Raw genomic sequence first — 19990 nt, 5'->3', positions numbered from 1 at the left:
ATCTGTGTGTTGTAGAGAAGGAATTAACTGGCCACCCAGTGTGTAATTATTTCTGATACCCAGAAGGTGAACTTTAATAATGTGTTTATGGGTATTAATAAAGGATCATCTTATCTTATAAGGGGAGGAGTCAGTAGGCGTAATTGACAGTTTTCACATGATTAAAACCTGTCAGTACGTCTCAAGCCCAGGTGTAGCACGCCGTCCATCTCCTCCATTTCTTCTGATACGTTGAGTGGTTGTTTTGCACATTGCGCCTTGAAGTATGTTGTTTTCATTTTACATTTACATTTACAGCATTTATCAGACGCCCTTATCCAGAGCGACTTACAACCAGTAGTTACAGGGACAGTCCCCCCCCCCTGGAGAAACTTGGGGTTAAGTGTCCTGCTCAGGGACACGATGGTAGTAAGTGGGATTTGAACCTGGGTCTTCTGGTTCATAGGCGAGTGTGTTACCCACTAGGCTACTACCAGCTGTTGTTACTGTAGGAAGTGTATTTGCCATCGTCACGTCAGGCCCTGTCTTCAGACGTCTGTATGTGTCGCAGGTTCTCCTTCACGCGCACAAACTCGGGGATGTTCGACGGGCCCTGCTTCCTCCTCTGCTCCTCCTCTTCGTACTGGAGGGGACGGGAGGAAACGTCAGGGTCAGCGCTGTGAGGCGGACGGCGCCTCCTCCTCTACGCCTCACCTGGCGCAGCTTCTGCTGCCTCCTCCGCAGCTCCTGCTCCAGGTCGGAGGGGGGCCGGAGGGCCAGCTCCTTCTCCCGGTCCTGCTCCAGACGCCGCCGCTCCAGCCGCCGCTGCAGCTCTGGCTTCTCCTCCGGCAGCCGGCCCCTGTCAGGACAGCATTATATCTTCTGGCCTCAACGCTCGGTAAACACTAGTGCATGTGCGGCCCAGAAAGATGCCGGGTGGGTCACCGTTTGTGGCTCAGGAGCAGCTCCTTGTGTAAGTCCTGGTGACTGGGCATGTCCCCCGTGGAGCCGTTCAGCTTCCTGGGTACGTTGACATCCTCACCGTTTTCTGTTGACTGGCGCGATAGAGGCGGATGCCGCCCGGAGGTGTCTGTACAGCATGATTACAAAGAAAAAACGGCAAATCAGATTTAAGTTTAAATATACAGTACAGGCCTAAAGTTTGGACACCTTCTCATTCAATGTGTTTTCTTTATTTTTCGTGACCATTTGCGTTGGTAGATTCTCACTGAAGGCATCAAAACTATGAATGAACACATGTGGAGTTCTGTACTTAACAAAAAGTGGAGACCTGACCTCCACAGTCACCGGACCTGAACCCAATCCAGATGGTGTGGGGTGAGCTGGGCCAACAAGTGCTAAACACCTCTGGGAACTCCTTCAAGACTGTTGGAGAAGCATTTCAGGTGACGACCTCTTGAAGCTCATCGAGAGAATGCCAAGAGTGTGCAAAGCAGTAATCAGAGCAAAGAAACTAGAATATAAAACATGTTTTCACTTATTTCACCTTTTTTTGTTAAGTACAGAACTCCACATGTGTTCATTCATAGTTTTGATGCCTTCAGTGAGAACATAAATGGTCATGAAAATAAAGAAAGCACATTGAATGAGAAGGTGTGTCCAAATTTTGGCCTGTACTGTACATAAATGATATAACACTCCAGGGACACACACAGACACACACACACACAGAAAGTGCAATGCTAAATACCCAATACCTTTTCTGCAAATTCGAAATCCTTGTCGCTTAAAAAGATTAAAAAAAAAACAGAGTTTATGTCATGTTTCAGAGAAAACATGTGACAGTTCCTGCTGGATATTGTTGCTCAAGGTTCCGTAGTGTATGAGAATGGCAAACAGGTTCTTCCGGCTCCTCAACCTGAACTGAAACATTTTATGCAGCAATTTCTTTAAATGCCGTGACGCTCTCTGTTGTGTTGCTGCCACAACTTACACATTTATAAAATTTCCGCACATGTAAACTTTGCACCGGACTGGTCAGAATATTGCGAAACTGTCACATCGGACAGGGGTGGCCTATCGGGTAAAGAAGCGGCCCCGTAAACGGAAGGTCGCTGTTTGAATCCCAAACCGCCAAGGTGCCACTGAGGTGCCACCGAGCAAAAGCGCCGTCCCCACACACTGCTCCCCGGGCGCCTGTCATGGCTGCCCACTGTCACCAAGGGTGATGGCTAAAAGCAGAGGACACGTTTCGCCGTGTCACCGTGGGCAGCGCTTGGTGTGCATCATAAAGAAAATCCCGTCACTTTCACATGTGACACAGCACAGCACGCAGCGAAACTGTATTATACACAGAATTGCATTTCGCTGGGTATTGCCGGGTCTAGTTTGGTTTGCGTTCTGCCTTGTTCTGCTCTGCTTCCGTGTTGCACCGTGGGCCCAGAGAGACGTTGCGTCGTTTTTTTACTCTGCACTGTGTGCATTATAGCAGTAACAGCCGTCCACTACAACTTCGTGTGTGAGTGCTCCTCATTTACAAAATGTCCATAAAAGCTTTGGACGCGGAACTGCTTATGTTAAATGACCTGTCGTGCGGGGAAGAATTTATTTATTTTTACATTTACAGCATTTATCAGACGCCCTTATCCAGAGCGACTTACAGTCAGTAGTTATAGGGACAGTCCCCCTGGAAACACTCAGGGTTAAGTGTCTTGCTCAAGGTCACAATGGTAGTAAGTGGGATTCGAACCGGGTCTTCTGGTTCATAGGCAAGTGTGTCACCCACTAGGCTCCTACCACCCTAATTTTTGTATGTTTTTGCCAAAATAAAATTGTTATCTGGTCTGTATCTCAACTCAATTTTAGCCTGAGATATAATAATAATAATAATCATCATCATCATTATGGTACAGGAACTTGCTTATGTAAGTCTGCTCCATATTACATATTCTGCCTCAGATATGCCACACGGCCTCCACGGGTCCTTCTGTTTATGTAGGGTGTCCGGAAATGCTCAATCTCAGACTCCGGTGTGTTAATGGCGTACGTCTCGTCAGGGGGTTTTATCTGGAAAGGAGGGATAAATATGCCGGCTTATCCTCACGGTGGCTCTGTGTGTGTGTGTGTGTGTGTGTGTGTGTGTGTCTGCCCTGACAACTCATTTCCTGTTCTGAACAGCCAAACGTCACATGGCACACAGTGGATTGTCTTCTCTTTTTACCCTTTTTAGTGCATATAACTGTATGACTAGAAATCAATCCTTTATCAATCCTTTATCCTAAATTCTGAATTAATTTACATGTTGATCATCAGAAACAAAGCCCAAAAAAAAGGGTTCTTTTGGATGACACCAAAGAATGTTCCTCAACGGAAGCAAACCACGCCGAACGGTGAACCCGATCAGATCACGGCACCGGGAATTTTAACCCTACAACATTAAAATCGTGGGCTTTGATGAACCAGAAAGCGACTAACCTCGGCGCACGCGGCTGCCTGTTTCCCCGCCGCCCCGAGGTCCAGCATCGCGCGCTTGGCGGTGAGCGCCGCAGACTCGCTCATGGGTCTCGTCGTGCCGTTCGGGACTGATCTGCTCAGTCCAGGATGCCGACGGGACGCGGGATTAGCTAATTGCGGTCGACGGCGGCGCTGCTTTTGACCCAAGTTAGTGCGTAAACTCTGCCCCTCACCAGCGGCCTTAAATCCAGCCGGTCTGAGCTGGCTAACTTTATCTGGTCAATGCATGTCTTTTACGTGGACAGCACCCATGTTCTTGTTTTAGTTGACCTGCAGATGGCCTGCCAACGTTTTCACCAGGAACCTGGATGTGGTTTGCGTCTCTTAATGCCATTAGTGCTTAATGGGTGGTAGTAGCCTAGCGGGTAACACACTCGCCTGTGAACCAAAAGACCCAGGTTCAAACCCCACTTACTACCATCGTGTCCCTGAGCAAGACACTTATTCCTGAGTGTCTCCAGGGGGGGACTGTCCCTGTAACTACTGATTGTAAGTCGCTCTGGATAAGGGCGTCTGGTAAATGCTGTAAATGTAAATTAAAAAGTGCTCTGACTTGTGGAGTTTTTTAGCAGTGTTCTTTTTTTCCCCCTCTCTTTGAGATTTTAACAGGGTGGTAGTAGCCTGTCAACCAGAAGTCCCAGGTTCAAACCCCACTTACTGCCATTGTGTCCCCGAGCAAGACACATTTACATTCAAGACGTTTGGCAGACGCCCTTATCCAGAGCGACTTACAACGTGCTTCCATGTTACCATCGATGAAGTGATCAGTTCTGGTTCACTAGAATCCCCAACTATGAATACAATCTTTTTATTCACTGTTTTAGTTTCTATACATAAGATAAGATAAGATAAGATCAACCTTTATTAGTCCCACAAGTGGGAAATTGCATTTGTCACGGCAGAAAGTGGACAGAAACAGAGTTAATAGCAGCCAAAAATAAATATGTATATGTATATATCTTCACATGTACAATTGAAATCTACACATGTACAATGGGTAAACCTGTACAGTTGGTAATTACCATGGTGTATTTGATGTGTGTGTTTGTGGTCAACTGTGAGGTCTTTGTTATAGAGTCTGACAGCGGTTGGAAGAAAAGACCTTCTGAACCTCTCCTTCCCACATCTTCCCACATCGTGGGTGCAGCAGCCTGCCAGTGAAGGAGCTGCTCAGTGCTGTCAGAGCATCCCGCATGGGGTGGGAGACGTTGTCCAACTGGGATGACAGCTTAGCCACCATTCTCACTCACCACCTTCACTGGGTCCAGAGGGCATCCTAGAACAGAGCCGGCCCTCCGGATCAGCCTGTTCAGTCTCTTTCTGTCCCCAGTGGAGATGCTGCTGTCCCAGCAGACCACACCGTAAAAGATGGCTGATGCCACTGCAGTCATAAAAGTCAGACAATAAGAAGGTTACAAGTTAATCTAAATGTTCTCTAAAAAGGAAGGTCTCGAGATGCCTTGTGAAAGTACTCAGTGACTGAGCTGTTCTGACCTCGAGGAGTCTAGATGAGTGTCTTCCTTTTACCTTCAGAGATGGCGGGACCAGGCGAGCAGTACTGGAGGCTCGAGGTATACGAGGTGCAGTGAGAGGTGTAGTAAGGGCTGTGAGGTTGGATGGGGTCTCCAGGACTGTCCCTGTCACTACTGGTTGCAACTTGCAAGGCGCTCTGGAGGACCACAGGGAAGGGAGGGACATGGAAGTGGCGGCCACACGGGGGCGCCGTGGCGACGTCCCGTGGCACTATAAATAGGCCTTAACCCGGAAGTTCCTCCATTGTGTGAGAGCGTGTTCCTGACTGCTCGTGTGTGTGTGTTTGTGTGTCTGTTTGTGTGTCTGGGTGAATGGGATTTGCGAGAATGTGCCGTGTTTGTTCGTCTTCGTGTATTACCTTCTACACCGTGATCTTATTTGATCCGGCCGGATGCAGGCCCCGCTCCGGCCCGGAGATGATAGGACCCGGAACGCGAGCCGCTGGCGGCAGTGAGCGGGAGCATTTCGAGCCCGGGGCGTCCGCAGGCGAGCTTGCGGTCAGACGTGATGAGTTGATCAGATATACTAGTGCAGACGCGGTCGCCCGCTCCGCGCCATGAGTATACCGGCGATTCTGATCTCGTCGCGGCTCTCCTGCCCGCCCTGCTCGGTGCTTCCAGGCCAGATGCCGACCCGCTCCCCCCCTTCGTGCGTTAACGCGGCTCCGCGTTCTTCCTCGAGCGGGCCAGGAGGCTTTGTTCGCTTGAATGTGAACTTTTCGCCCGAACACAGGCGCCCTTGAAACGAGCCGACCCGGTAAACCGGGAGGTTCGAATCCCGAACCGCCGTTCCCACACGCTGCCTCCCGGGCTGCGGTGTTTCACAATGGCGGCCACCTCTTTTGTCTAAAACGTCGACCTCTATACAGTACAGGCCAAATGTTTGAACACACCTTATCCTTCAATGTGTTTTCTTCATTTTCATTACCACTTACGTTGGTAGATTCTCACTGAATGCATCAAAACTATGAATGACTTAACCAAAAAAGGTGAAATAAGTGAAAACATGTTTTATATTCTAGTTTCTTTGCTCTGATTACTGCTTTGCACACTCTTGGCATTCTCTCGATGAGCTTCAAGAGGTCGTCACCTGAAATGCTTCTCCAACAGTCTTGAAGGAGTTCCCAGAGGTGTTTAGCACTTGCTGGTCCAGCTCACCCCAAACCATCTGGATTGGGTTCAGGTCCGGTGACTGTGGAGGTCAGGTCTCCACCTTTTGTTAAGTACAGAACTCCACATGTGTTCATTCATAGTTTTGATGCCTTCAGTGAGAATCTACCAACGTAAACGGTAATGAAAATATAGAGCACATTGATTGAGAAGGTGTCCAAACTTTTTGCCTGTGCTGTATATAATAAATAAAAATGGTTTCCGCTTTTCCCATGACTGCTTTTAAGATTCTGCCTTCCGTAACGTGTCACTTTTAGAAAATATATACTTATCTTTCCAAGCATGTAACACTGACCAGAGTTTACCAACCAGAAGTAATCTTATTTGCAACAAAAACATCTGACCAGTGACCCTAGGGTCACGAGATACGACTGCCACAGAATTTGGTTGTGTTTATCTGTGTAGTAATTTTCTGGCAGTGCTGTTTTTCCATTTCTGAATTTACACTGCCATGCTGATGCACAAATCCCACTGATGACTGTGTCCCCGGTTGTTTTGAAAGGTGCTTTAAAAAATGTTAATATTAAGTCCTGTTAGAACATAAGAGTTTTCCACTGCTTTTACACAACACGTGTTTTTAACTGTTCCCTTCTGCTTTTTATGGTTTTGTGTGTTATTCTTATAATATTGTTTCTGCTCCATGCGTTCTTTATTCTTGGTTGGTTGAATAACTATTTTTCTATCTAGGAACATGCCTGTGTATTAAAAGCGCTCAAGAAATAAAGTTGCTGTGCGTGTGCAAGGCTTTTTCACGATGAAGTTTTATTATTTTATGTTTATTTCTATAATGTGCTGATCGGAGGACGAATGAAATCATGTTGAGTAGAATCCTCCATCATGTTTCCTGGAGTAGCCGCGGTTGGTGGAGGCGTTATGGTGAGATTCTGTTGGTTTGAACAGAATAAAGGACATCAGAAGAGTTTGCTTGTAAATGCCTGGCACGTGAGGATATAAATAAATGCAAAATACCTATTGCCCCCTGAATGCTGTGAATGGACCGCTTCTCTTTGTGCACTTGTGCTCTTGCCTGTGGTGTTCCTGTGCCACTCTGGTTTGTGTCGTTTCCTCTGAAAACGGAGAAAAATGAATGAAATGAAAGATGGTTTGATGGTGACTGCCACTGATGTCCTGTACGTACTGGTCGCCGTCCAAAAACGTCTCTTTCTGGTAGAGGATGTGGTTCTTTTCCCGGAGGAACTCTTGGTGGTGATCGTAGGTGGAGCTCAGGTGGAAGTCAAGACTGTCCTTGGGTGGCTTCGAATTTAGAACACCAGAGAAGTTCATCTAATCATCTAATAAAGCCAACTCTATATGCAAATGTACCTGTCATGTACAGTATGCATGTCATTTCCCCAACTTGCATGTCAATGACCGCATGATGTGCTTGAAGATTGTGAATTATGAAGTAAAATGTACATGTTGGTCGCAGTGCAGGACATGTCGCTTCATGCTGGCCACTGTCGCCCTGTCGCTCAGGCGGCTCCACGGCTCCTGGATTTGTGCGAGGTGGGTCGGTGTACTAAAGTCCCGTTTCTGATAAAAACACAATAAGAAGACTTGACGAACTCGATATGTTTACATTATGTATAATTCTTATTAAATTTTTTTTTTTGCTCCCGAATATTTACCTGAAATCCCATTATCCCGGTAAACGTTCGGTCGTTTTCATACCTCGGGAACGGAAACGGGTCGCGCTTTTCAGACATTTTCTATCCGGTTACAGCTCCCGCTGAGGATAATAATACGTAAAATAAAACTACATTAGCGCTGATCGCGGCTGTGTCGGAATGCGTGGCCCCGCCCACCGTTGCCTAGAGACGCTTTGTAAACACGGAAAGAAGCCCCGCCCCGTTAAGATGATCTCAGATCAGTGTTTTAAAGCCGTTTGTTTCCATTAAACCGTGAAACAAATTACAGAAAATATTCGGTAGAACTCTTTAATCTGTCCAAAGTACCAAACACCGTTAGATGTATTTATATTTATAAAAATATACATAAATTATAAGACCCTTGCTTCACTGTTTCAGACTGTTCAGGTGCATATTAGTCTGAAAATGATCCAATTTGCATGTAGTCTGAAAACATGGTGATTGCAGTCAAAGTACGGTTCCTGTTATAAATAAGTTCCTCTAATGCAAACGCTGTCTGCTCACACTGGTCAAACAATTCCCAGATGCAGATGCATGTATCAAAATCAAGACTTTTTGCTGGTGATTAACCATCATGCAAATATATATGCATATATATATAATATTAAAAGCAGCCTACGACATGAAAACGGTGATGAATTTATCACATGTTTTATATATGTATACACACACACACACACACGGAGAGGGTTTTTCGTGGTACACGTGTGGTAAGGTGGTTTACCTGGGAAGAGCGCGCAGCCAATAGGAAGCGGCCGCTGGCTGGTACCTGAGTCCGGCTCCCCGCGGCGGACAGGCTCATTCCCGACGCCGATCCCGACCAGGCCGCCCGGACCATGCGACGCGCCGCGCTCCAGCTTCTCCTCCTGACCTCCGTCCTCCGGACCGAGGCGAAAGACCTGCCCATGTGTAAAGAGGTAAGGTGCGCGGGGTTTCGCAATCGCTGTCTGCTTACGAACGTAAACCGTCCATATGGGCCACACGCCCCTAATAACCATCTGCAAACAGAACTCGTGTGAGCTGGGGTGTAAAAAGTTTGTAAAAGTGTCTCTTCACTGCAGCATCTGTTACTGATGTTCATGACCATGCAGTCTGGAGTTTTTAAGCAATTTTAAGCACCAACACACACCAAAGCATAGTCTCACCATGTCAAATATTGATCAAATATGGATTTACCTGAACATGGTTGATGCAGAATTTCCTTGTTTTCCTCGACGGGTGTTGAGAAAGAGACACTTTTAAAAAGCATTATTCCTTGGGTTTTTAGATAGTCCCTTCCTGAACGCTTTCAGAATTACTGTTGAAAAACCTTTAAAGATGAAAAATCGTTCATTTAGTTCCACAGCTGCTTTAGTTCCACAGCTTGCTGAAAGTTCCCCTTATCTGGGGTTGGCAAGCCTCTGGACTTCTTCTCGCACGTTCTCCGGCGCGCGTGGGAAACGGACGTGTGTGCCCTCGAGAGGGGAGTAAAAAGCCTCAGGCCCGCCTGTTCCAGCACCAGGCGCCATGTGTCCAGCGTTATCGCCATTTCTGCCGGCCTACTTTTACGTCGCTCTTTATTTGCATAGCCATTGTGGGACACCGATAAAGCCTAAATTATATATATATTTTTTTATTTCAGGACGCTAAGGACGTAACTGTGCGACTAGTGATTTCTTGCGTCTGTGCCAGCGTTTGAGGACAACAAACCACAGAATTACATTTACATTATCAGACTCCCTTATCCAGAGCGACGTACAATCAGTAGTTACAGGGACAGTCCCCCCCTGGAGACACTCAGGGTTAAGTGTCTTGCTCAGGGACACGATGGCAGTAAGTGGGGTTTGAACCTGGGTCTTCTGTTACCCACTAGGCGCCTACCACCCTTGAATATGTCATGTTTGCTGGAACATCAGGCCTTTAATATTCGTAATGGAGCCGCCGCGGTGCGTTCAAGGTGAAGGGAAAGATCCGGCTTGCGTTACCTGGGGTCGGCGTCGACCCCGAGCTCCGGTCCGGTCGCCATGGTTCCCGTCGATGTTTGTACGGAGGAGTGGATTATGGGGGGTAGTTCTGGTGGCCCGGGCACCTGCCTCCCCCGCCGCCTCGCATGCATATTCCGGCGTCCCTCGCTAATGATTAATCATCCCGCCTCGTAAACATGCGCAGAACACCGTTTATGTAAAGGCTTACACCCCGGGCCTACCCCGCGCCCGCGTGATAAGGGGATGATCCTTCTGTGAGGACAAGACTCGCCAGACATCCTTGCCGAGGGGGATGAGATGAAGGGCGCGGCGCGCTCCTGGCCAAATATTGATCGGCCCCGGTGTTTGAACAGGTGCTTGGTCGGGTTTCAGAGTCAACTTTGGGAGGCGCGACGTGTTCCGGCGGGTAACGGAAAGCCCGGCAGCGGGAGGCCGGTGGGGGGTGGGCCAATGTGCATGGAGTGCGTGACCGGCGCGTGTGTTCCGCTTCCCCCGCAGTCGGATTACCATTTTGAGTACACGGAGTGCGACGTGCTGGGCTCGCGGTGGAGGGTCTCCATACCCAACAAGCCGGACACCTGCACCGGCCTGCCGGACCCCGTCAAAGGCACCAAGTGCAGTGAGTTCCTCTCCGGGTTCTCCGGCTCTCGGCGTTAAGCACCGCTCAGAATCACGAAATGTCTCCCCTCATCCCCTTTGCCGAAAGCGTTCTCCTGCAACGAGGGCGAGTTCCTGGACATGAAGACCCAGGAGTGCCAGAAGTGCGCCGCGGGGACGTACTCCCTGGGCACCGGCGTGGCCTTCGATGAGTGGGACACCACGCCCCCGGGCTTCATCACTCTCGGCGTCAACATGAACGCCGGCGACATCTACATGAACTGCTCGAAGTGAGTCCGCTCACTGTTATCCAGCTCGTCAAATGAATTCCAAATGAAGAATATATTGGATTATGAATATGTTGGATTAAGCAAGTCCATAAATCTCTATTAATGCTCTAAATACATTAAATAATATTAAAACCATCTTGCTGATGGGCATTTCAGATCTTTCGGTTTGAAAATGTGGGCGGTTTTGCTCTGTTTTGGTGTGTGTGTGTGTGTGTGTTTACGTTGTGCATTGGGGTAAAATGGCCTTGTGTCGGTGTGACGCAGCTCAACCTGGACTCCAAAGGGGGACTACATCGCTTCCAACACAGACGACTGCACCTCCACCCTGTCCTACGCCGTGACCCTGAAGAAGCCGGGTTCCGTGTCCTTTCAGTACCTCTATCCCGACAACAGCGTCTTTTTTGAGTTCTACGTGAGTCTCGCGGGAAAGATTTAGTAAAATTCTGGCCGGGGTTTAAAGTGTCCAGCATGTTACCAATCATTTACACTCCCCACACGAGGAAATGGGTCCTTCAGGGCTTCAGGCACAAATGAGACCTCCTTTATGGCCCAAAACTCACGTCTCGGCAGTAAGCGAGGAGGGTTCCCTCAGTTCCCATCGCTAACGTTGCCATGGTGACGTGTGACCTGACAGGTACAAAATGACCAGTGCCAGTCGACCGAGTCAGAGACGCGATGGATGAGGACCACCGAGAGCGACTGGGACACCCACATTGTGAGTATTCGGCAGCATTCATCTGCGGTTGGCTGATGGTGACCGCCACGCGAAAATGACGGCCACGCGTCTCTCTGCAGGTGCAGCTCAGTCGCGGGAACAATGTCCTTTACTGGAGAACAACTTCGTTCGCGCTAAACCCCGGCGCGGTCAAACCGGTGCTGCTGCAGAACGTCGCCATCTCAGGTCCGTCGCCGTGGCCTGTCCTCTCAAATTAAGATCGCTGCGCGTGAATTCCCTCCGATTCCGGATTACATCGGTGGGCTGATGGGAAAACGGGACACACACCCACGTTGCATGTTGTATGACTGCAGGGGTCGCCTACACATCGGAGTGTTTCCAGTGCAAGCCTGGCACCTACAGCGCTGAGCCGGGCTCCGCCCGCTGTGCCCCCTGCCCAGCGAACTCCTACTCCAACAAGGGTGCCACCGTGTGCCAGGAGTGCGAGAAGGACAAGTACGCTGGTGCGTATGCGGCTCTCAGTATCGCTGGATACCAATGTGGGACTTTCACCCTCAATCATGGCAAAGGTCATATCAAGGGGTGAGACCCATATGTGCCATTTTGGCTGGGATTAAAACATTCATAAAAACCAGTAAACAAAAATCAAGTTACTGAAATTTTCCAAATTTCGATTGCATCTATATTCGGGGCAGTGGTGGCCTAGCGGTTAAGGAAGCGGCCCCATAATCAGAAGGTTGCCAGTTCGCATCCCGATCCACCAAGGTGCCACTGAGGTGCCACTGAGCAAAGCACCGTCCCCACACACTGCTCCCCGGGCACCTGTCATGGCTGCCCACTGCTCACTCAGGGTGATTGTTAAAGGCAGAGGACACATTTCACTGTGTGCACCATGTGCTGTTCTGCTGTGTATAAATCACTTCACTTTATATGGTTATTTTGTAATCCATTTTTTCCCTGGACCATATATATTTACAACAGTTAACCCTACACAAACCCATTCTCACTAATATCCCAAGAACATTTTTCCCCAGAAAACGTACTCCTTGACCTTCTATAATATGAAATACTGTAAACTGTAATGTTCCTCCTGGGCTTTTTCCCATCTTCCCTCCATGTTTCAGGTGTGGGCTCAGGGTCGTGCCTGCCGAGGCCCGCCTGCTCGGCCAGCGACTACTTCTACACGCACACGCCGTGCGACTCTGCAGGCGAGGTAGTAGACCCAAGCCTCCCGGAACGTTCTCGTACGCGGTCGCCTTACACTCCTAAACCAACGCCAGACCCTGTGTTTGCCCCCGTGCTCTAAGACCCAGCTCATGTACAAGTGGATCGAGCCGAAGATCTGCGACGAGAGCGCCGAGGGCGCCGCGGGGCTTCCCGCGTCAGGGCAGATGGAGGCCTGTCCCCCCTGCAACCCGGGCTTCTTCATGAACAACGCATCAGAATGCCTCCCTTGTCCTAGCGGCTTCTACTCCAACGGAACAGGTACGCCAGCCGTCTCAGAGCTTGGGATGCGATTGGCTGAGAGGCGTTTCCCATGCCGTGATCTGACTGCTTTTACCATCATTTCCAATTGCTTACTTGCAAAGCGCATAGTTCCGGTTCTAAAATCGGATTGGTTGAGGCATATCAGTGTTCTCTTTTATGCAGACTCAGCCATAACGTGCTAATAAAATAGTTTGGATTTACACTTTCAAAGCGTGCGCTGAGTGCCCCGCCGGGACGGAACCGGTGGTCGGGTTCGATTATAAGTGGTGGAACAGGATGCCCAGCAACATGCGGAGCTTGGTGTACAGCCAGGAGTACAGCGATTCAGAAAGGACCACAGGTGAGTGCCACTGAGGTCCCCTTGATCAAGGCTCCCCGGGCGCCTGTCATGGCCGCCCACTGCTCAGTAAGGCCGATGGTTAAATGCAGAGGACACATTTGATTGTGTCACCGTGTCACTGTGCTGCAGTGTTTCACTTTCACTTTTCAAGTGTTTGCGCCTTCATTTTTGTAAATGTTCAGTATCTAATGATACTGAAGGTGCTGAGGTGCCACTGACCAAAGCACCGTCCCCACACACTGCTCCCCAGGCGCCTGTCATGGCCGCCCACTGCTCACTCAGGGTGATGGGTTAAATGCAGAGGACAAATTTCACTGTGTGCACCGTGTGCTGTGCTGCTGTGTATCACAAGTGACGATCCCTTCACTAATTTTGACCGTATTGCAGCGTGGGCGGTGGCTGGCGAGTACGTCTACACCACGCCGGGGAACATGGACTCCGATTACATGATGCTGGCACTCAGTGTCAAAGGCTACAGGTGAGAAGCTCACCGTCTCCGGCCGCCGGCACCGTCCATTCGCCAGTAATTCGTTCGCCGGTAACGGACTGAACGCTTTTCCCAGTTTGCCTCGGTCCGTGGCAAAAGACGAGGAAAGAGGAGAGCTGTCCAAAATCTCGTTTGTCTTCGAAACAAGCTGCACAGCGGACTGTGTTCTCCACTTCATGGTGGTAAGAACGGCTCATAGCACCGCACGGCGTTTTCCGTTAATTCTCCTCAGCGGTGCTGGTTCCATGTTTGCGTCCTTGCATCTCCTCCCAGGGACAGAGCGAGAGGACCAACAGGGTGGTGGAGACCTGGAAGGGAACCCATGGCAAGCAGTCCTACACCTTCATCATCCAGAGTAACTCCACGGTCAGCTTCACTTGGGGCTTTCAGCGCACCGCCGGATACACCGCGGTAAAAAAAAACCCCGACTTGCTACGTAGATTCTCTGGAGCTGGAAGGGCCGGAAGTCATGCTCTCTCCGCGCTCTCTCTCTTCTGGTCACAGGAGAGCAAGTACAGTTCTGACTTCGCCAAAATCTTCGCCATCGGCATCACCAACGCCATGGATGGCGTGGCGTCCCACTGCCGGCACTGTGCCCTCAGCTCCGCACGCAGCCAGCCGGGCTGCGTGCCGTGCCCGGCGGGCGATTACATGCTGAACAGCACGGGGGTGTGCAAGGCCTGTCCCGCCAACACCTACATCAGAGCGGAGCAGCCGGTGGGGCGGGGCGCCTGCGTTCCCTGCGGCCCCAACACGCACAGCAACAAAGTAAGTGGCTCCTGCCGTGTGAAATGCTGCAGCGGAGCACACGGTGACACAGTGACATGTGTCCTCTGCATTTAACCATCCCCCTCGGTGAGCAGTGGCCAGCCATGACAGGCGCCCGGGGAGCAGTGTGTGGGGACCGTACCTCAGTGGCACATTAGTTTGGGATCCGAACCTGCAAGCCTTCAGCTGCAATTCTGTATCGTTACCTGCTAGGCCATCACTGCCCCACTAGTAGTTACAGTAACGCAGCCAGTAATGGGAGGGTCGGCTGGAACTTTCCAGAAAATTGAAAAGTGGAGAAGTTTATTGCTCTTTTGTGAGCAGGGTGGGATGTAATCAACCTGGGGTCATAAAGTAAAAAAAAAAGAAGCAGATTCAGACAAAAAAAGAGAAAGATAAACATTAGTTTTATTTGTGTATTTAAAAACTTGTCCACGCCTATATAGCCAAGTAATGTAAAATATATAGATATTTTTATGTCTTATTGCAACTGCGAAGTCACCACGTGGCCATTTTTTCAGCATTTTTTTAGCTGAAGCTGGAAAGGAAGAACACAAACACATGACTCTCAAACACAGGGATTTTTAAAGGAAGAATTAGGGTACAGTGGCGGGTCAGTGGTGGCCTAGCGGTTAAGGACACGTAATTAGAAGGTTGCCGGTTCGAATCCCGATCCGCCAAGGTGCCACCAGCAAAGCACCGTCCCCACACACTGCTCCCCGGGCGCCTGTCATGGCCGCTCACTGCTCACTCAGGGTGATGGGCTAAACACAGAGGACACATTTCACTGTGTTCACCGTGTGCTGTGCTGCACATGCTGTATCACAATGACAATCACTTCACTTTATAGGGACCCTCTCATAAAAGGCAAATGACAGAATGGACACACTTATAGTCATGATAACATATGAAAACGATCAAGACAATCAGGGAGCACGCGACAAGGCAGACACAAAATCCTGGTCTGGAGTGCCGGGAAATGTCCGGATCGCGACAGAAACTAATTTTGTTTGGCTATATAAAAAAAAGAGGGAACACCGGTTGAGAAATGTGGCAGACCACAATGCGGCGTAATGAATATAGAGAGTGCAACCACATGTGCCGGAGTTAAATGGTTACACTAGATTTATAATTGTATTCTTCTTTTCTTGTGTCTTTTATTTTCTTATTTTCTGAAGACTTTTATTTTGTTTACCTGTATTCTGATGTGGGTAAGGGAATTATAATGATAATCCGGGTGTTTGTTCAATTGTAGAATGTTAAAATGTGTTAATGTTTCTGGTTATGTTAAATATGTTTCTGTATTTTTGTTTGTTCAATTTATGATTCTTATAAAAAGTTATGTGGGTTCTAAAACTTTGATCAGTGGTTGGATGCGGCCGTGCCCTTGGGTTAGTGGGTTGGAGACCCGGTTTAGTTCTCTTAGACACATGGCATGAGCTGTGAGAGAGAGAAAATCTCGTGGGTGTCGGCTCGTCATTACGGTTCAAGAAAAGAAATAAAAAAAATGACACAACGCAGAAGAAGAACCGCTACACACGGCAACGGCTTTTCCGTCTCCACAGGCCCGCACCGCTTGCCAGAGCACCTGCAGGCTGTCGGTGAAGCAGGAGGCAGGGTGGGCTCTCCAGTACGACTTCTCCTCCCTCGCCAACGCCACCGCCTTCGGGAGCAGTCCGCTCTTCACCAGCAAAGGACTGAGATACTTCCACCAGTTCGGCGTGGCCCTCTGCGGCACAGAGGTACTGCGTTTTACAGAGATGTGTTCAATAGGACTGAATTTAAATGTCCGTAATTAATCAATACAATTAACAAGGATTCAAATTCCCGTAATGTAGCTTGGAATCGTGCATAATCAGAAACAGCTCTTAGTTCCAAGGTTTTTTCAGCCCTTGTTCTACAAGGAAGCACCACTAGATGGAGCAGCATCCTTATTTTACATTTACAGCATTTACCAGACGCCCTTATCTAGATCGCCTTACAATCAGTAGTTACAGGGACAGTCCCCCCCTGGAGACACTCAGGGTTAAGTGTCTTGCTCAGGGACACGATGGTAGTAAGTGGGATTTGAACTTGTTCTTCTGGTTCATAGGCGAGTGTGTTACCCTCTAGGCTACTGCCACCCTACTGTGGTATAAACAAGTATCCTCGAGAGCCTGTAATTCCTGATTTTCCAGGGGAGAGAGGTAGCAACATGTGTGGACAACGTCACTGACAGCAGGAAGGAAGTGAGAGGTTATGTCTGCCAGGCCACTGTGGTGCCTTCCGACGTTAGGGGACAGCGGGTGGTGTCCTCCCAGCCCATCAGTATCGGTGACACTCTATTAGGTGAGACAAAAGTGCCATTCCCTGTCTGTTAAAACATCCCCAACGCTTTTACTTAACCCCTGAACTGCTATTTCAGGGGTTACCACCAAATCAACTCTGGACAGTATATATTCTCCCAACAATTACTTTCCCAGTGACTCTAAACTGCCTGATGTAATATTTCACTACAGGTGAGCTTAACCCTTCAGGTTTTAACAATGTGTCATTGCAATTATGTATCTTTAATCATCCCGCAAACTTCTTATTAAATGAAAACGTGAGGAACCGAGCTGTATGCATGTTGCAGGGGATCCGAAACGACGCAAGCGTGCAAAGCGGGGAGGACGACAAGCATCCGCCTGAGGTGCGACCCCACAGTGTCTGCGCCGAATGAGATTTCCCTGCCGAGGTAGGCGTCCATTACTCCGATCATGTTTAATGTCGCGAGTACTGAATCTGTAGACAAGCCCACAGAAACTGAGCTGCCGCATGAGCAGCTATGTGTGCCGTAGAAGGCATGTAGTAGCCTGGTGGGTAACACACTCGCCTATGAACCAGAAGACCCAGGTTCAAATCTCACTTACTACCATTGTGTCCCTGAGCAAGACACTTAACCCTGAGTGTCTCCGGGGGGGACTGTCCCTGTAACTACTGATTGTAAGTCGCTCTGGATAAGGGCATCTGGTAAATGCTGTAAATGTAAAATGTAATGTACAGGGTGGGCCATTTATATGGATACACCTTGACAATCCAACACAATGGGCAGCACATTGAACACATGTTAACAGTGGTCAGAAACTTGTAAATAACTCATGAAAGAACAACATTAAAACCAAGCACACCATTGTTTTTCCTGTGAAATTACCAATAAATTTGATGTGTCACATGACCCTCTTCCTATTGAAAAAACAAAAGTTGGATCCAAGATGGCCGACTTCAAAATGGCCACTATGGTCACCACCCATCTAGAAAAGTTTGCCCCCTCACATATACTAATGTGCCACAAACAGGACGTTAATATCACCAACCATTCCCATTTTATTAAGGTGTATCCTTAGAAATGCCCCACCCGGTAGATAAACACGTTTTAGAGTTATGGTTACATTTTTATGTCCGACTGCAGCGAATGCAAAGAGGGCACCTGTGACGGCTGCTCCTTCCACTTCCTGTGGCGCTCTCAACACGCCTGCCCACTGTGTTCGGAGCGCGACTACAAGAGGATCGAAAGCGCCTGCGTCCAGGGAATCACGGTAGGCCCGAGGTGGTCGGCACACACGCGCCGCGAACTCAGGAAAGCGCCCAGACTGAACCGCGTGTACCCGGCTTGGCTTCCCAGCACACCACCTACGTCTGGCAGCAGCCCGCGCGCTGCGCCGGGGGCGTGTCCCTGCCGCCGCCGACGGCCAGCGCCTGCGTGACCCTGGACTTCTGGCTGAAGCTGGGGGTCGGCGCCGGGACCGCCGCGGCCGTGCTGCTCATTGGCATCAGCTGCTACTTCTGGAAAAGGACGCGCAGGTGAGCGCCACTCGGGGTGTGGCCTGTTCAGATCGATGACCCCACGCGACCCACCCCTCCCCTCTCCACCCAGACTGGAGTACAGGTACTCGAAACTGATGACGGGCTCGGGGGACAGGGAGTGCCAGCTGCCGGCTGCCGACAGCTGCGCCATCATGGAGGGCGAGGACGCGGAGGACGACCTCATCTACCTCACGAAGAAATCCATCTTTGGGAAGATCAAGTCCTTCTCCAGAGAGGTGACCTGCTGACTGTGCAAATCTTTTTTTGGAGACCGAAAAGGCCCAGAAAAGGTTGACATACAGAACTGTGCAAAAGTCTTAGGCACCCATACAAAATCCCTGTTCAAATTTCAGCCGCACTTAACTTTATTACAACTTTATAACATTATAACCCACCCCATGTCAAACCAATTATTAATTTACCTGAAGCGGTTATTGCAGATTTAAGAAACAATGACATGTCTAGAGAAAGAGAATCTATTGTTCTCTGACCTTTTTTAGCACATCCCGGCCCCGTAATCAGAAGGCTGCTGGTTCGAATCACGATCTGCCAAGGTGCCACTGAGCAAAGCACCGTCCCCCCACACTGCTCCTCGGGCACCTGTCATGGTGCCCACTGCTTACTCAGGGTGATGGTTAAAAGCAGAGGACACATTTCGTGACTGCAGTGTTTCGCAATGACACTCACTTCACTTTTTTTAAGTCAGTATTATTTGTGTGTTTTGCACTTTTAGATCGTCCCTTCCTAAACTATTTCACATTTGCTGTTCAGAAATATATTTTCACTACTGACTAAAGGTTTTGCAAAGTGATGTAATGAATTTTGAGATTTTTATTTTTTAACCCCCTCCCCACAGAGGACATCGGACGGATTTGACTCTGTTCCCCTGAAGTCCTCCTCTGGTATGGAGATGGAAATGGATTAGAGCTGTGCCACCACCAGGGTGGCGACAAAAGAAACAGCTGTGACGGAGGAGAAGGACATCGGATGGACGGGTGCAGGATCTGTATACGGGCTCTTGGTTTTATGGTGTATGACATGCATCATGTAAAATGATGCTCAGTAAAATGAAAGGATGGAGTGTTACTGGAAAATTAATTTGCCCACACAATGTGTTTAGTACATACTTTTAATGGGCGCCGCTCATTGAATTATTAATGCATTAAAAATGGATAATGCAATTCTTTACATTTTAAAATCTTTTTTTTTGTCATTTTAAATATGCGTGTGTGCTTTAAACAGGAATATGTGGCATTTGCTTGTATTTTATTGTGTCTTCTTTATGTTTCAGATAAAGTTAATAAACAACATCTAATATATGCTTCTCTTTTTTTAATAAGGTTTGTTCTCATATTGCTCAACTGTTAAAAAGCACTGGAAGGTTTGCATGCGGCCTGCATCATATAATGTTATATAAAAATATAACATTATATCCTCTCAGAAGATTAATTATTTTATGGTGTGGCCACAAGCTTGACACATTTTGCTCAGCATAAAATATTGTTGACACTGTTGCCATGTCATAATATTGGTCTTTGGTCATTGTCATAAACGAATTGTTTTTGGTTTATTTTTTTTCTGATTGTTTGGCCCTCATACCTAATAAAAGACAAATTCAATGAAATATAAATTTATGACGTTACCACTGACAAGCTCCAAAGTTATTTTTTCCCATTCGGAGAGTAGGAAGTCACGACCGCTCGTGAAGAAAGTCATATTGAGTAATTACATCGTATCTGTAAATGATTAAT

At 48.5% G+C, this 19990-nt stretch overlaps 3 protein-coding genes and 1 non-coding gene across 5 annotated transcripts; 2 read left to right on the top strand and 2 right to left on the bottom strand.

Moving 5' to 3' along the window:
• Nucleotides 1-43: 43 nt before the first annotated feature.
• On the bottom strand, nucleotides 44-3584 carry LOC114798198 (protein FAM107B). The gene is made up of 5 exons (XM_028993687.1): nucleotides 3415-3584; nucleotides 1698-1725; nucleotides 925-1069; nucleotides 694-838; nucleotides 44-622 (listed from the first exon to the last, which is right to left on the bottom strand). Exons 1-5 carry the CDS (start codon nucleotides 3496-3498, stop codon nucleotides 515-517), a joined length of 510 nt encoding a protein of 169 aa, XP_028849520.1. The 5' UTR covers nucleotides 3499-3584; the 3' UTR covers nucleotides 44-514.
• Nucleotides 3585-5223: 1639 nt separating this feature from the next.
• Nucleotides 5224-5569, top strand: LOC114798918 (small Cajal body-specific RNA 2). The gene has a single exon (XR_003751151.1).
• Nucleotides 5570-6262: 693 nt separating this feature from the next.
• On the top strand, nucleotides 6263-19456 carry elapor1 (endosome-lysosome associated apoptosis and autophagy regulator 1). The gene is made up of 22 exons (XM_028993592.1): nucleotides 6263-8721; nucleotides 10267-10387; nucleotides 10475-10655; nucleotides 10920-11067; nucleotides 11290-11370; nucleotides 11451-11556; nucleotides 11685-11834; nucleotides 12456-12544; nucleotides 12639-12816; nucleotides 13031-13159; nucleotides 13547-13637; nucleotides 13723-13828; nucleotides 13920-14057; nucleotides 14151-14414; nucleotides 15980-16156; nucleotides 16592-16742; nucleotides 16819-16912; nucleotides 17029-17130; nucleotides 17845-17971; nucleotides 18058-18236; nucleotides 18310-18475; nucleotides 19096-19456. Exons 1-22 carry the CDS (start codon nucleotides 8641-8643, stop codon nucleotides 19162-19164), a joined length of 2928 nt encoding a protein of 975 aa, XP_028849425.1. The 5' UTR covers nucleotides 6263-8640; the 3' UTR covers nucleotides 19165-19456.
• On the bottom strand, nucleotides 6901-8745 carry cfap276 (cilia and flagella associated protein 276). 2 transcript variants are annotated; one of them, XM_028993597.1, is made up of 6 exons: nucleotides 8529-8745; nucleotides 7784-7884; nucleotides 7572-7688; nucleotides 7294-7409; nucleotides 7125-7222; nucleotides 6901-7039 (listed from the first exon to the last, which is right to left on the bottom strand). In XM_028993597.1, exons 2-6 carry the CDS (start codon nucleotides 7859-7861, stop codon nucleotides 6969-6971), a joined length of 480 nt encoding a protein of 159 aa, XP_028849430.1. In that variant the 5' UTR covers nucleotides 7862-7884; nucleotides 8529-8745; the 3' UTR covers nucleotides 6901-6968. The 2 variants fall into 2 exon arrangements, with proteins under 2 accessions (XP_028849430.1, XP_028849429.1); XM_028993596.1 differs by lacking the exon at nucleotides 8529-8745 and having other exon boundaries at nucleotides 7784-8443.
• Nucleotides 19457-19990: the final 534 nt, after the last annotated feature.

Source organism: Denticeps clupeoides, chromosome 10 (assembly GCF_900700375.1).
Source record: "Denticeps clupeoides chromosome 10, fDenClu1.1, whole genome shotgun sequence".
NCBI lineage: Eukaryota > Metazoa > Chordata > Actinopteri > Clupeiformes > Denticipitidae > Denticeps > Denticeps clupeoides.
This window is presented reverse-complemented; position numbering and strand designations above follow the sequence as displayed.

Bases quoted from the DNA above. Each gene is read 5' to 3' on its own strand.
- LOC114798198 (XM_028993687.1), bottom strand. From the start codon at position 3,498: ATGAGCGAGTCTGCGGCGCTCACCGCCAAGCGCGCGATGCTGGACCTC. The intron at 1,070-1,697 runs GTATTGGGTATT...CATGCTGTACAG, and splicing joins ATTTCGAATTTGCAGAAAAG to ACACCTCCGGGCGGCATCCG. The intron at 623-693 runs GTGAGGCGTAGA...CGTCCCCTCCAG, and splicing joins GGCAGCAGAAGCTGCGCCAG to TACGAAGAGGAGGAGCAGAG.
- cfap276 (XM_028993597.1), bottom strand. From the start codon at position 7,861: ATGTCTGAAAAGCGCGACCCGTTTCCGTTCCCGAGGTATGAAAACGAC. The intron at 7,410-7,571 runs GTACATTTTACT...CTAAATTCGAAG, and splicing joins TCCTGCACTGCGACCAACAT to CCACCCAAGGACAGTCTTGA. The intron at 7,040-7,124 runs GTATTTTGCATT...TCAAACCAACAG, and splicing joins CAGCATTCAGGGGGCAATAG to AATCTCACCATAACGCCTCC.
- elapor1 (XM_028993592.1), top strand. From the start codon at position 8,641: ATGCGACGCGCCGCGCTCCAGCTTCTCCTCCTGACCTCCGTCCTCCGG. The intron at 13,829-13,919 runs GTAAGAACGGCT...ATCTCCTCCCAG, and splicing joins GTGTTCTCCACTTCATGGTG to GGACAGAGCGAGAGGACCAA. The intron at 17,972-18,057 runs GTAGGCCCGAGG...TTGGCTTCCCAG, and splicing joins CCTGCGTCCAGGGAATCACG to CACACCACCTACGTCTGGCA.